We start from the raw sequence: 14,225 nt of genomic DNA on the forward strand, positions 1-14,225 counted from the left end.
TCTCTCTCTGTTGTGCTCTCTTCCCCCCCCCCTCTCTCTCTCTCTCTCTCTCTGTGCTCTCTCCCCCCCTCTCTCTCTCTGTGCTCTCTTCCCCTCTCTCTCTCTCTCTCTCTCTCTCTCTCTCTCTCTCTCTCTCTCTCTCTCTCTCTCTCTCTCTCTCTCTCTCACTCTGTTGTGCTCTCTTTCTCCCCCTTCACTCTCATGTTTAGTTTCTCTTCCTGTCTTTCTAGGCAGTCTCTCAGCAGGACTTGGTCCACATGGCGATCCAGATCGCCCCCCCCCCTCCTTCTCTCTGTTGTGCTTTCTTCCCCCCCCCCCTCTCTCTCTTGTGCTTTCTTCCCCCCCTCTCTCTGTTGTGCTTTCTTCCCCCCCTCTCTCTGTTGTGCTTTCTTCCCCCCCTCTCTCTGTTGTGCTTTCTTCCCCCCCTCTCTCTGTTGTGCTTTCTTCCCCCCTCTCTCTGTTGTGTTTTCTTCCCCCCCTCTCTCTGTTGTGCTTTCTTCCCCCCTCTCTCTTCCCCCCCTCTCTTCCCCCCCCCTCTCTGTTGTGCTCTCTTCCCCCCCTCTCTCTGTTGTGCTCTCTTCCCCCCCTCTCTCTGTTGTGCTCTCTTCCCCCCCCCCTCTGTTGTGCTCTCTTCCCCCCCTCTCTCTGTTGTGCTCTCTTCCCCCCCTCTCTCTGTTGTGCTCTCTTCCCCCCCTCTCTCTGTTGTGCTCTCTTCCCACCCTCTCTCTGTTGTGCTTTCTTCCCTCCCTCTCTCTTCCCCCCTCTCTCTGTTGTGTTTTCTTCCCCCCCTCTCTCTTCCCCCCCTCTCTCTGTTGTGCTCTCTTCCCCCCCCCCCCCCCTCTGTTGTGCTCTCTTCCCACCCTCTCTCTGTTGTGCTTTCTTCCCCCCCTCTCTCTTCCCCCCTCTCTCTGTTGTGTTTTCTTCCCCCCCTCTCTCTTCCCCCCCTCTCTCTGTTGTGCTCTCTTCCCACCCTCTCTGTTGTGCCCTCTCTCTCTCTCTCTCTCTCTCTCTCTGTGTGTTCTCTTCCCCCCCCTCTCTCTCTATCTCTCTCTCTCTCTCTCTCTCTGTTGTGCTCTCTTCCCCCCCCCCTCTCTCTCTCTCTCTCTGTGCTCTCTCCCCCCCCTCTCTCTCACTCTGTGCTCTCTTCCCCTCTCTCTCTCTCTCTCTCTCTCTCTCTCTCTCTCTCTCTCTCACTCTGTTGTGCTCTCTTTCTCCCCCTTCACTCTCATGTTTAGTTTCTCTTCCTGTCTTTCTAGGCAGTCTCTCAGCAGGACTTGGTCCACATGGCGATCCAGATCGCATGTGGGATGAGCTACCTGGCCAGGAGAGAGGTCATCCACAAAGACCTGGCCGCCAGGAACTGTGTGTGAGTATCTTATCACCCTGCTCAGCTCAACTGCTAATACTTTTGGGCAATAATCTGGAGACAGGTGTTTTCTCCATCTCTTTAGGTATCAGACTCGAATTCCACTGATTTTCAAAACGTGATCCTCCAGATAGTGGACAGTTATGCAGCTCCTCAACACAATACTTTTTTTTAAAGCCGCATTCGACAGGATTACCAACATAGACAGAAGCCTTCTGTATGGCAGACCAAATCTAAACTCTTCTCTCGGCAGGTCCAGCCCACTCATTATCTCTAGTGGGACGACTGCTGGCTTTTTCTGTGGCTTAACCCAACAAGGCTCGTCATTTTAACAATTTTATTCGTATTTAAAGATAGTATACAAGTTTGTTAAGGCACATGAAAGTTCACGTTCCAGAAGGAATTTCTGCTAAAAAAAAATCTGATTGATCAATCAATCATTCAATCAATCATTCAATCAATCAAATGTATTTATAAAGCCCTTCGTACATCAGCTGATATCTCAAAGTGCTGTACAGAAACCCAGACTAAAACCCCAAACAGCAAGCAATGCAGGTGTAGAAGCACGGTGGCTATGAAAAACTCCCTAGAAAGGCCAAAACCTAGGAAGAAACCTAGAGAGGAACCAGGCTATGTGGGGTGGCCAGTCCTCTTCTGGCTGTGCCGGGTGGAGATTATAACAGAACATGGCCAAGATGTTCAAATGTTAATAAATGACTAGCATGGTCAAATAATAATAAGGCAGAACAGTTGAAACTGGAGCAGCAGCACAGTCAGGTGGACTGGGGACAGCAAGGAGTCATCATGTCAGGTAGTCCTGAGGCAAGGTCCTACGGCTCAGGTTCTCGGAGAGAGAGAAAGAGAATTAGAGAGAGCATATTTAAATTCACACAAGACACCGGATAAGACAGGAGAAATACTCCAGATATAACAGACTGACCCTAGCCCCCCGACACAAACTACTGCAGCATAAATACTGGAGGCTGAGACAGGAGGGGTCAGGAAAGGGCCAAACAGGAAGGGATATCTTCAACCACCAACTTACCATCCTGAGACAAGGATGCCAACAAAGATTTCCACCATGGCACGAACCCAAGGGGAGGCGCCAACCCAGACAGGAAGATAATGTCAGTGACTCAACCCACTCAAGCGACGCACCCCTCCTAGGGATGAAAGAGCACCAGTAAGCCAGTGACTCAGCCTCTGTAATAGGGTTAGAGGCAGAGAATCCCAGTGGAGAGGGGTGAACCGGCCAGGCAGAGACAGCAAGGGCGGTTCGTTGCTCCAGAGCCTTTCCGTTCACCTTCCCACTCCTGGGCCAGACTACACGCAATCATAGGACCTACTGAACAGATGAGTCTTCAGTAAAGACTTAAAGGTTGAGACCGAGTTTGCGTCTCTCACATGGGTCGGCAGACCATTCCATATAAATGGAGCTCTATAGGAGAAAGCCCTGCCTCCAGCTGTTTGCTTAGAAATTCTAGGGACAATTAGGAGGCCTGCGTCTTGTGACTGTAGCGTATCTTTTTAATACTTTTCCCCTCTCTGTGACCCTGTCCTCTACCCCCCCTCCTCTGTGACCCTGTCCTCTACCCCCCCTCCTCTGTGACCCTGTCCTCTACCCCCCCCTCCTCTGTGACCCTGTCCTCTACCCCCCCCCCTGTGACCCTGTCCTCTACCCCCCCCCCCCTGTGACCCTGTCCTCTACCCCCCCCTCCTCTGTGACCCTGTCCTCTACCCCCCCCTCCTCTGTGACCCTGTCCTCTACCCCCCCCTCCTCTGTGACCCTGTCCTCTACCCCCCCCTCCTCTGTGACCCTGTCCTCTACCCCCCCCCTCCTCTCCTCTCATTCTGTTCTCTCCTTTCCTCTCATTCTGTTCTCTCCTCTCTGTGACCCTGTCCTCTCCCCCTGTGACCCTGTCCTCTCCCCCCCGTGACCCTGTCCTCTCCCCCCCGTGACCCTGTCCTCTCCTCCCCGTGACCCTGTCCTCTCCTCCCCGTGACCCTGTCCTCTCCTCCCCGTGACCCTGTCCTCTCCTCCCCGTGACCCTGTCCTCTCCCTCTCTTCCTCTGACAGTATTGACGACAGCATGCAGGTGAAGATCTGTGACAACGCCCTGTCCAGAGACCTGTTCCCTATGGACTACCACTGTCTGGGAGACAACGAGAACAGACCGGTCCGCTGGATGGCCCTGGAGAGCCTGCTCAACCATGACTTCTCTAGCGCTAGTGATGTGGTGAGAACACACACACACACACACTTACACACACACACACTTACACACACACACACTTACACGTTACACACACACACACTGACATGTTACACACACACACACTGACACGTTACACACACACACACTGACACGTTACACACACACACACTGACACGTTACACACACACACACTGACACGTTACACACACACACACACTGACACGTTACACACACACACACACACACTTACACATTACACGTTACACACACACACTTACACGTTACACACACACACTTACACGTTACACACACACACTTACACGTTACACACACACACTTACACTTTACACACACGTTACAGACACACAGTTACACACACGCTCAGCTGCGGTAGGAGGTGAGAGGAGACGCTGTAGACAGGCAGGAAGTCCTCCATGGAGCGCTCCTTTCCTCTCATTCTGTTCTCTCCTCTCCTCTCATTCTATTCTGTTCTCTCCTCTCATTCTCTCCTCTCCTCTCATTCTGTTCTCTCCTCTCCTCTCATTCTGTTCTCTCCTCTCCTCTCATTCTATTCTGTTCTCTCCTCTCATTCTCTCCTCTCCTCTCATTCTGTTCTCTCCTCTCCTCTCATTCTGTTCTCTCCTCTCCTCTCATTCTGTTCTCTCCTCTCCTCTCATTCTGGTCTCTCCTCTCCTCTCATTCTGGTCTCTCCTCTCCTCTCATTCTGGTCTCTCCTCTCCTCTCATTCTGGTCTCTCCTCTCCTCTCATTCTGGTCTCTCCTCTCCTCTCATTCTGGTCTCTCCTCTCATTCTGGTCTCTCCTCTCATTCTGGTCTCCTCTCATTCTGGTCTCTCCTCTCCTCTCATTCTGGTCTCTCCTATCCTCTCAATCTGTTCTCTCCTCTCCTCTCATTCTGTTCTCTCCTCTCATTCTGTTCTCTCCTCTCATTCTGTTCTCTCCTCTCATTCTGTTCTCTCCTCTCATTCTGTTCTCTCCTCTCATTCTGTTCTCTCCTCTCATTCTGTTCTCTCCTTTCCTCTCATTCTGTTCTCTCCTCTCATTCTGTTCTCTCCTCTCCTCTCATTCTGTTCTCTCCTCTCATTCTCTCCTCTCCTCTCATTCTGTCCTCTCCTCTCATTCTGTTCTCTCCTTTCCTCTCATTCTGTTCTCTCCTCTCCTCTCATTCTGTTCTCTCCTCTCCTCTCATTCTGTTCTCTCCTCTCGTTCTCTCCTCTCATTCTGTTCTCTCCTTTCCTCTCATTCTGTTCTCTCCTCTCATTCTGTTCTCTCCTCTCCTCTCATTCTGTTCTCTCCTCTCATTCTCTCCTCTCCTCTCATTCTGTCCTCTCCTCTCATTCTGTTCTCTCCTTTCCTCTCATTCTGTTCTCTCCTTTCCTCTCATTCTGTTCTCTCCTCTCCTCTCATTCTGTTCTCTCCTCTCCTCTCATTCTGTTCTCTCCTCTCGTTCTCTCCTCTCATTCTGTTCTCTCCTTTCCTCTCATTCTGTTCTCTCCTCTCATTCTGTTCTCTCCTCTCCTCTCATTCTGTTCTCTCCTCTCCTCTCATTCTGTTCTCTCCTCTCATTCTGTTCTCTCCTCTCATTCTGTTCTCTCCTCTCATTCTGTTCTCTCCTCTCATTCTGTTCTCTCCTCTCATTCTGTTCTCTCCTCTCCTCTCATTCTGTTCTCTCCTCTCATTCTGTTCTCTCCTCTCATTCTGATCTCTCCTCTCATTCTGTTCTCTCCTCTCCTCTCAATCTGTTCTCTCCTCTCCTCTCATTCTGTTCTCTCCTCTCCTCTCATTCTGTTCTCTCCTCTCCTCTCATTCTGTTCTCTCCTCTCCTCTCATTCTGTTCTCTCCTCTCCTCTCATTCTGTTCTCTCCTCTCATTCTGTTCTCTCTTTTCCTCTCATTCTGTTCTCTCCTCTCCTCTCATTCTGTTCGCTCCTCTCATTCTGTTCTCTCCTCTCATTCTGTTCTCTCCTCTCATTCTGTTCTCTCCTCTCATTCTGTTCTCTCCTCTCATTCTGTTCTCTCCTCTCATTCTGTTCTCTCCTCTCATTCTGTTCTCTCCTCTCATTCTGTTCTCTCCTCTCATTCTGTTCTCTCCTCTCATTCTGTTCTCTCCTCTCCTCCTGTTCTCTCCTCTCCTCCTGTTCTCTCCTCTCATTCTGTTCTCTCCTCTCATTCTGTTCTCTCCTCTCATTCTGTTCTCTCCTTTCCTCTCATTCTGTTCTCTCCTCTCCTCTCATTCTGTTCTCTCCTCTCCTCTCATTCTGTTCTCTCCTCTCCTCTCATTCTGTTCTCTCCTCTCCTCTCAATCTGTTCTCTCCTCTCCTCTCATTCTGTTCTCTCCTCTCATTCTGTTCTCTCCTCTCATTCTGTTCTCTCCTCTCAATCTGTTCTCTCCTCTCTCATTCTATTCTGTTCTCTCCTCTCCTCTCATTCTGTTCTCTCCTCTCATTCTGTTCTCTCCTCTCATTCTGTTCTCTCCTCTCCTCTCAATCTGTTCTCTCCTCTCTCATTCTATTCTGTTCTCTCCTTTCCTCTCATTCTGTTCTCTCCTCTCCTCTCATTCTGTTCTCTCCTCTCCTCTTAATCTGTTCTCTCCTCTCATTCTGGTCTCTCCTCTCCTCTCATTCTGTTCTCTCCTCTCATTCTGTTCTCTCCTCTCATTCTGTTCTCTCCTCTCCTCTCAATCTGTTCTCTCCTCTCCTCTCAATCTGTTCTCTCCTCTCCTCTCAATCTGTTCTCTCCTCTCCTCTCATTCTGTTCTCTCCTCTCCTCTCATTCTGTTCTCTCCTCTCCTCTCATTCTGTTCTCTCCTCTCCTCTCCTCTCATTCTGTTCTATCCTCTCCTCTCATTATGTTCTCTCCTCTCATTCTGGTCTCTCCTCTCATTCTGGTCTCTCCTCTCATTCTGGTCTCTCCTCTCCTCTCATTCTGGTCTCTCCTCTCCTCTCATTCTGGTCTCTCCTCTCCTCTCCACCAGACAGCCTGATTTCCCTCATACCGGACCTCTTCCTTCCTGATGAGGCTCTACTGCTCCCAGTCCTCACCCCTCCCTCCTCACCCCTCCCTCCTCACCCCTCCTCACCCCTCCCTCTCTCCTCACCCCTCCTCACCCTCTCTCCTCACCCCTCCTCACCCCTCCCTCTCTCCTCACCCCTCCCTCTCTCCTCACCCCCCCCTGCCTCCTCACCCCTGCCTCCCTCCCTCCCTCCTCACCCCTGCCTCCCTCCCTCCCTCCTCACCCCTGCCTGCCTCCCTCCCTCCTCCTCACCCCTGCCTCCCTCCCTCCCTCCTCCTCACCCCTGCCTGCCTCCCTCCCTCCTCCTCACCCCTGCCTGCCTCCCTCCCTCCTCCTCACCCCTGCCTGCCTCCCTCCCTCCTCCTCACCCCTGACTGCCTCCCTCCCTCCTCCTCACCCCTGCCTGCCTCCCTCCCTCCTCCTCACCCCTGCCTGCCTCCCTCCCTCCTCCTCACCCCTGCCTGCCTCCCTCCCTCCTCCTCACCCCTGCCTGCCTCCCTCCCTCCTCCTCACCCCTGCCTGCCTCCCTCCCTCCTCCTCACCCCTGCCTGCCTCCCTCCCTCCTCCTCACCCCTGCCTGCCTCCCTCCCTCCCAGTCCTCACCCAGTCCTCACCCCTCCCTCCCAGTCCTCACCCAGTCCTCACCCCTCCCTCACTCCCTCCCCCTCCTCACCCCTGCCTCCCCCCCTCCTCACCCCTGCCTCCCCCCTCCTCACCCCTGCCTCCCCCCCTCCTCACCCCTGCCTCCCTCACCCCTGCCACACGCACACACACCCAGCCAGTCAGCCACACGCACACACACCCAGCCAGTCAGCCCCACACTTACTGTTAATGAACCGTAGTCACCCAGTCAGGGCTTGATGACTCCAGGGATCCTAATGGCAAGAATGATTTTCAGACTCAGACTTTCTCCTAAAGCTTTCATTGATGTCAATGTGTGAACCTTCTGGTTCGTGTTCATCTCCCATTGTGAATCAAGTCTGAATAGCTTCTGGTTCGTGTTCAACTCCCATTGTGAATCAAGTCTGAATAGCCTCTGGTTCGTGTTCAACTCTCATTGTGAATCAAGTCTGAATAGCTTCTGGTTCGTGTTCAACTCTCATTGTGAATCAAGTCTGAATAGCTTCTGGTTCGTGTTCAACTCCCATTGTGAATCAAGTCTGAATAGCCTCTGGTTCGTGTTCAACTCTCATTGTGAATCAAGTCTGAATAGCTTCTGGTTCGTGTTCAACTCTCATTGTGAATCAAGTCTGAATAGCTTCTGGTTCGTGTTCAACTCTCATTGTGAATCAAGTCTGAATAGCTTCTGGTTCGTGTTCAACTCTCATTGTGAATCAAGTCTGAATAGCTTTTGGTTCGTGTTCAACTCTCATTGTGAATCAAGTCTGAATAGCTTCTGGTTCGTGTTCAACTCTCATTGTGAATCAAGTCTGAATAGCTTCTGGTTCGTGTTCAACTCTCATTGTGAATCAAGTCTGAATAGCTTCTGGTTCGTGTTCAACTCTCATTGTGAATCAAGTCTGAATAGCTTCTGGTTCGTGTTCAACTCTCATTGTGAATCAAGTCTGAATAGCTTCCGGTTCGTGTTCAACTCCCATTGTGAATCAAGTCTGAATAGCTTCCGGTTCGTGTTGCTATATTGTCTTTGTAGAACACTGGCTAATCTTCTGGTGATGACTGATGATTGAATCGTTGACTTGGTTCCAAAACCTAAATCATGTTGTTTTTTATATATATATATATATATAGTGCAGCTAAAACCTATATATATATATATATATATAGTTAGTCTGTATGAATAATCTTATCATGTTCTGTTCTTTGGAAATAGGAAGTGGATTAAAAAGCTAAAGTTGGATTCAGTTTGTTTGGGAGTTGCAGACACTACCTAAAAATGGTTCTGATAAATGGCTGTTCTCAAGCACCATGTGGTCCAGCTTTCAAGCCCTTATCAAAACTTGTAGGAACTGTGTTGGGTGTACATTTTCAGCTAAATTTCCTTGCATTGTGTCAGTGGAATGCTTCGTTCAGCCATTGGCTGAACCGAACACAACCTTCCCTGACACCGATCTCACACTGACAGACCTTGGCCTTAATTTAACACATTTCTTGAACATAACAGTGAGCGTTGTTCCTGAAGGTTTCCCTGATTAAACCCCCATCTGTCACATGTTGTGTTGTTTTAGCCTGCATGTAGCTAATGCTACGCAGAGACAACCTCAAGGTCAAGAGATTGAACACAAACGTTCCTTTATTCGTCCTCGATGTTATTTTAGTGTGTGTGTCTGTCAACCTGTCTTGTTGGTCATATCAAAAGCTGTCCGTCTGAAATAAATACAATTTATAGAACGAGAGAAGACTCTCATTCCTTTGGGCCGTTCTGCCTTGTGATCTGACCTCTAACCCTTGACCTTTAACCTTGTCCCTGTTCCTCAGTGGGCGTTTGGTGTGACCCTGTGGGAGTTGATGATCTTGTTGTCTAACCCTTGACCTTTAACCTTGTCCCTGTTCCTCAGTGGGCGTTTGGTGTGACCCTGTGGGAGTTGATGACCTTGTTGTCTAACCCGGACCTCTAACCCTTGACCTTTAACCTTGTCCCTGTTCCTCAGTGGGCGTTTGGTGTGACCCTGTGGGAGTTGATGACCTTGGGACAGACGCCCTACGTGGACATCGACCCTTTCGAGATGGCAGCCTATCTGAAGGACGGATATAGAATAGCACAGCCAATCAACTGTCCTGATGAACTGTAAGTACAATAGCACATCCAATCAACTGTCCTGATGAACTGTAAGTACAATAGCACATCCAATCAACTGTCCTGATGAACTGTAAGTACAATAGCACAGCCAATCAACTGTCCTGATGAACTGTAAGTACAATAGCACAGCCAATCAACTGTCCTGATGAACTGTAAGTACAATAGCACAGCCAATCAACTGTCCTGATGAACTGTAAGTACAATAGCACAGCCAATCAACTGTCCTGATGAACTGTAAGTACAATAGCACAGCCAATCAACTGTCCTGATGAATTATGAGTTATGTCTTAATTGAGTTTGATCATCAGTTATTTTAATTGACAATTCTATAGTTTTATTGGTTTTAAGTGTTTTCTGTAAACGGTACCTAATGAGAATTGTCTGGCAGTTTGAATCTCCAGCTTTTCCGTTAACTGTAGGGCTTCCCTTCAGAACATTGAACAGCAGTTAGATATGGCTTCTCATGGCATGTTCTCTTCTCCGTTATCAACATAAGCACACGTACTGTCCAGCATGGAAAGTTCACTCTAGGACCCTCCAGAGGGGTGGGGTTGACTCTAGGACCCTCCAGAGGGGGGGGGGGGGGGGGGGGTTGTTGACTATAGGACCCTCCAGAGGGGGGGGGGGGGGGGTTTGACTATTGGACCCTCCAGAGGGGGAGACAGCTAAATGGGTGAGTTCAACTTCAGCCGGACGCCTCACACACTAGGGTTCGGCGGTAGCCAGATGTTTATATCGTCCATACCGTCCTTCTCTCATCCCGGGATTTACGGTATTACCGGCTTAGTTCACAAGGGCGTGCCAAAGAAACACAAAAAAGCCCATTGTGCGTCTTACCACAATGTTAACAGAATTACCACAAGTAATAGAGAGTTTCCATGGAGGCTGCAAGCTAAACATGCTAATGTGCTCAAAGATATGCAATCCAGCTCCTAAAGTTATAAATACATTTGGTAGCTCCTACCTATATAATGTTTGGTGAGTTTGAACATTAACAAGCGAATGAACAAAGTTGATGGGCATGCATGTCTGAAGGAAGAACCGTTCTGCCTCTGGATCAGCATGTGTACACGCAGTGTCTGGAGTCGTTAGGGCCGATACCGATATCCAATGTTTTCCTCGCCAAAAACACCGATACTGATATCCAATATTTTCCTCGCCAACAACACCGATAAACGATATTTTAAATTTTAGCAGCCTTTTTAAGAATTCTAGTGCAGCTAAAACCTAAGGATCCACCACTATTTTAAATATTTTTGCCAAATATGGCATACCCAAATCTAACTGCCTGTAGCTCAGGACCTGAAGCAAGGATATGCATATTTCTGATACCATTTGAAAGGAAACACTTTGAAGTTCGTGGAAATGTGAAATGAATGTAGGAGAATATAACACATTAGATCTGGTAGAAGAAAATACTTTTTTTTTTTGTACCATCTTTGAAATGCAAGAGAAATGCCACAATGGCCACTAGATGGCAGCAGTGTATGTGCAAAGTTTTAGGCTGATCCAATGAACCATTCCATTTCTATTCAAAATATGCACGATATATCGGTGAGCATATATTGGAATCGGACGACCGGCAGCATCGGCCCAATGTCTAGTTAAAACTGCAATTCGCAAAACCGATGTCAAAGCTGACGTGCATACCTGTGTATATATACATATATATACCTACAGTGGGGCAAAAAAGTGTTTAATCAGCCACCAATTGTGCAAGTTCTCCCACTTAAAAAGATGAGGCCTGTAATTTTCATCATAGGTACACTTCAACTATGACAGACAAAATGAGAAAAAAAATCCAGAAAATCACATTGTAGGATTTTTAATGAATTTATTTGCAAATTATGGTGGAAAACTTTTGTTATTGACCAAATACTTATTTATCTCAATATTTTGTTAAATACCCTTTTTGGCAATGACAGAGGTCAAATGTTTTCTGTAAGTCTTCACAAGGTTTTCACACACTGTTGCTGGTATTTTGGCCCATTCCTCCATGCAGATCTCCTCTAGAGCAGTGATGTTTTGGGGCTGTTGCTGGGCAACACGGACTTTCAACTCCCTCCAAATCTTTTCTATGGGGTTCAGATCTGGAGACTGGCTAGGCCACTCCAGGACCTTGAAATGCTTCTTACGAAGCCACTCCTTTGTTTCCCGGGCGGTGTGTTTGGGATCATTGTCATGCTGAAAGACCCAGCCACGTTTCATCTTCAATGCCCTTGCTGATGGAAGGAGGTTTTCACTCAAAATCTCACGATACATGGCCCCATTCATTCATTCCTTTACACGGATCAGTCGTCCTGGTCCCTTTGCAGAAAAACAGCCCCAAAGCATGATGTTTCCACCCCATGCTTCACAGTAGGTATGGTGTTCTTTGGATGCAACTCAGCATATTTTGTCCTCCAAACACGACAAGTTGAGTTTTTACCAAAAAGTTATATTTTGGTTTCATCTGACCATATGACATTCTCCCAATCTTCTGGATCATCCAAATGCTCTCTAGCAAACTTCAGACGGGCCTGGACATGTACTGGCTTAAGCAGGGGGACATGTCTGGCACTGCAGGATTTGAGTCCCTGGCGGCGTAGTATGTTACTGATGGTAGGCTTTGTTACTTTGGTCCCAGCTCTCTGCAGGTCATTCACTAGGTCCCCCCATGTGGTTCTGGGATTTTTGCTCACCGTTCTTGTGATCATTTTGACCCCACGGGGTGAGATCTTGCGTGGAGCCCCAGATCGAGGGAGATTATCAGTGGTCTTGTATGTCTTCCATTTCATAATAATTGCTCCCACAGTTGATTTCTTCAAACCAAGCTGCTTACCTATTGCAGATTCAGTCTTCCCAGCCTGGTGGAGGTCTACAATTTTGTTTCTGGTGTCCATTGACAGTTCTTTGGTCTTGGCCATAGTGGAGTTTGGAGTGTGACTGTTTGAGGTTGTGGACAGGTGTCTTTTTTATACTGATAACAAGTTCAAACAGGTGCCATTAATACAGGTAACGAGTGGAGGACAGAGGAGCCTCTTAAAGAAGTTACAGGTCTGTGAGAGCCAGAAATCTTGCTTGTTTGTAGGTGACCAAATACTTATTTTCCACCATCATTTGCAAATAAATTCATTAAAAATCCTACAATGTGATTTTCTGGATTTTTCTCCCCTCATTTTGTCTGTCATAGTTGGGAGAACTTGCACAATTGGTGGCTGATTAAACACTTTTTTGCCCCACTGTAGGTAGGTAGGTAGGTAGGTATATATATATATATATATATATATATATATATATATATATATATATATATATATATATATATATATATATATATATATATATATATATATATATATATATATATATATATATATATATATATATACAGTGCCTTGCGAAAGTATTCGGCCCCCTTGAACTTTGCGACCTTTTGCCACATTTCAGGCTTCAAACATAAAGATATAAAACTGTATTTTTTTGTGAAGAATCAACAACAAGTGGGACACAATCATGAAGTGGAACGACATTTATTGGATATTTCAAACTTTTTTAACAAATCAAAAACTGAAAAATTGGGCGTGCAAAATTATTCAGCCCCCTTAAGTTAATACTTTGTAGCACCACCTTTTGCTGCGATTACAGTTGTAAGTCGCTTGGGGTATGTCTCTATCAGTTTTGCACATCGAGAGACTGACATTTTTTCCCATTCCTCCTTGCAAAACAGCTCGAGCTCAGTGAGGTTGGATGGAGAGCATTTGTAACAGCAGTTTTCAGTTCTTTCCACAGATTCCACAGATTCTCGATTGGATTTAGTTTACTACAAGGTATTTACTTAAAGTAGCTACAAATATTAAAATGCTAGGCGGTGGCGGCTAGGCGGCTGTCTCTCACCGTCATTCATTACAGACTGAGTCTTATCCACATCCTGAGCCTGTCAGGGAGCTGGAGCGTGACTTTCTACTGCTGTGGATGAGCTGGCCAGGAATCACAAAGAGACATAACGGGCTTCTGTGTCAGAATCCCAAATGGCACCCTACTCCCTATATAGTGCACTTTTGACCAAGGTCCCTTCCCTCTGACCTTTTCCACCAATGCATTTCATTTTTAGAAGTAGATGAGAATGCAAGGAATTGAGGAAAGAACCTATGTCCACTACAAGACTAGATGGGCTCTGTTCAAAAGTAGTGCACTATATAGGGAATAGGGTGCCATAGGGTCCTGGTCTAAAGTAGTGCACTATATAGGGAATAGGGTGCCATTTGGGACGTTCATCACTTCAACACTCCATGATTTACAGTTGGATGAGCGGCCGCCGACAGGAAGTCGAGGAAAAGCTAATCAGATTGTTGTTGGGGGGAGCCGCTGCACACGTTTCCTTCAGAAAGACTGTTGAATTGGAAAGTGTCCACCAAATAGAAGGCGTAGGAAGGGGAAGACTGAAGGTGACATGGAGGGATGCAGGACTGATAGTGTGCTACAGTGATGTTGGTTTCTCTGATGACCCAAGTGCTGAATAGCCTCGGGACATGGGAATGGGACTTTTTTTTTTCTGTACATGCTGTGCTATTTAGAGCATATTTGGCCGTCCTTATGGGGTTTGAGTCAAGGTACACGTTGCAATATGAGAGCCTAAATGGCTTGTGAAGGTTCACTCGCTGACCCAGCTAATTCTCTGTCTGTCTGTAGGTTTGCAGTGATGGCGTGTTGCTGGGCCCTGGATCCAGAGGAGAGGCCTAAGTTCCAGCAGCTGGTCCAGTGTCTGACTGAGTTTCATGCAGCGTTGGGGGCATACGTGTAAAATCTAGCCCCAGGCTTCTGTACGGACCAGGCCCGGGAGTTACTGGACAGCACTAATCACAACGAGGAATA

The 14,225-nt window shown here is 47.7% G+C and overlaps 1 protein-coding gene across 8 annotated transcripts in view; it reads left to right on the forward strand.

The window, feature by feature from the left end:
- ryk (inactive tyrosine-protein kinase RYK) overlaps nt 1-14,225 on the forward strand; it is a 117,704-nt gene that overhangs the window by 102,062 nt on the left and 1,417 nt on the right. For 4 of the 8 annotated variants that reach the window (XM_090236453.1, XM_090236451.1, XM_090236455.1 and 1 more), the window contains 4 exons: nt 1,257-1,366; nt 3,444-3,603; nt 9,223-9,359; nt 14,043-14,225. The exon at nt 14,043-14,225 is cut by the window's right edge and continues 1,417 nt beyond it. In XM_090236453.1, coding sequence (XP_090092579.1) covers nt 1,257-1,366; nt 3,444-3,603; nt 9,223-9,359; nt 14,043-14,154 — 519 coding nt within the window. In that variant the 3' untranslated portion in view covers nt 14,155-14,225. The other 4 variants (XR_016496376.1, XR_016496375.1, XM_090236456.1 and 1 more) reach the window with 4 other exon arrangements.

Source organism: Oncorhynchus mykiss, chromosome 5 (genome assembly GCF_057628025.1).
Source record: "Oncorhynchus mykiss isolate SJ-2025 chromosome 5, ASM5762802v1, whole genome shotgun sequence".
In the NCBI taxonomy this organism is placed as follows: Eukaryota; Metazoa; Chordata; class Actinopteri; order Salmoniformes; family Salmonidae; genus Oncorhynchus; species Oncorhynchus mykiss.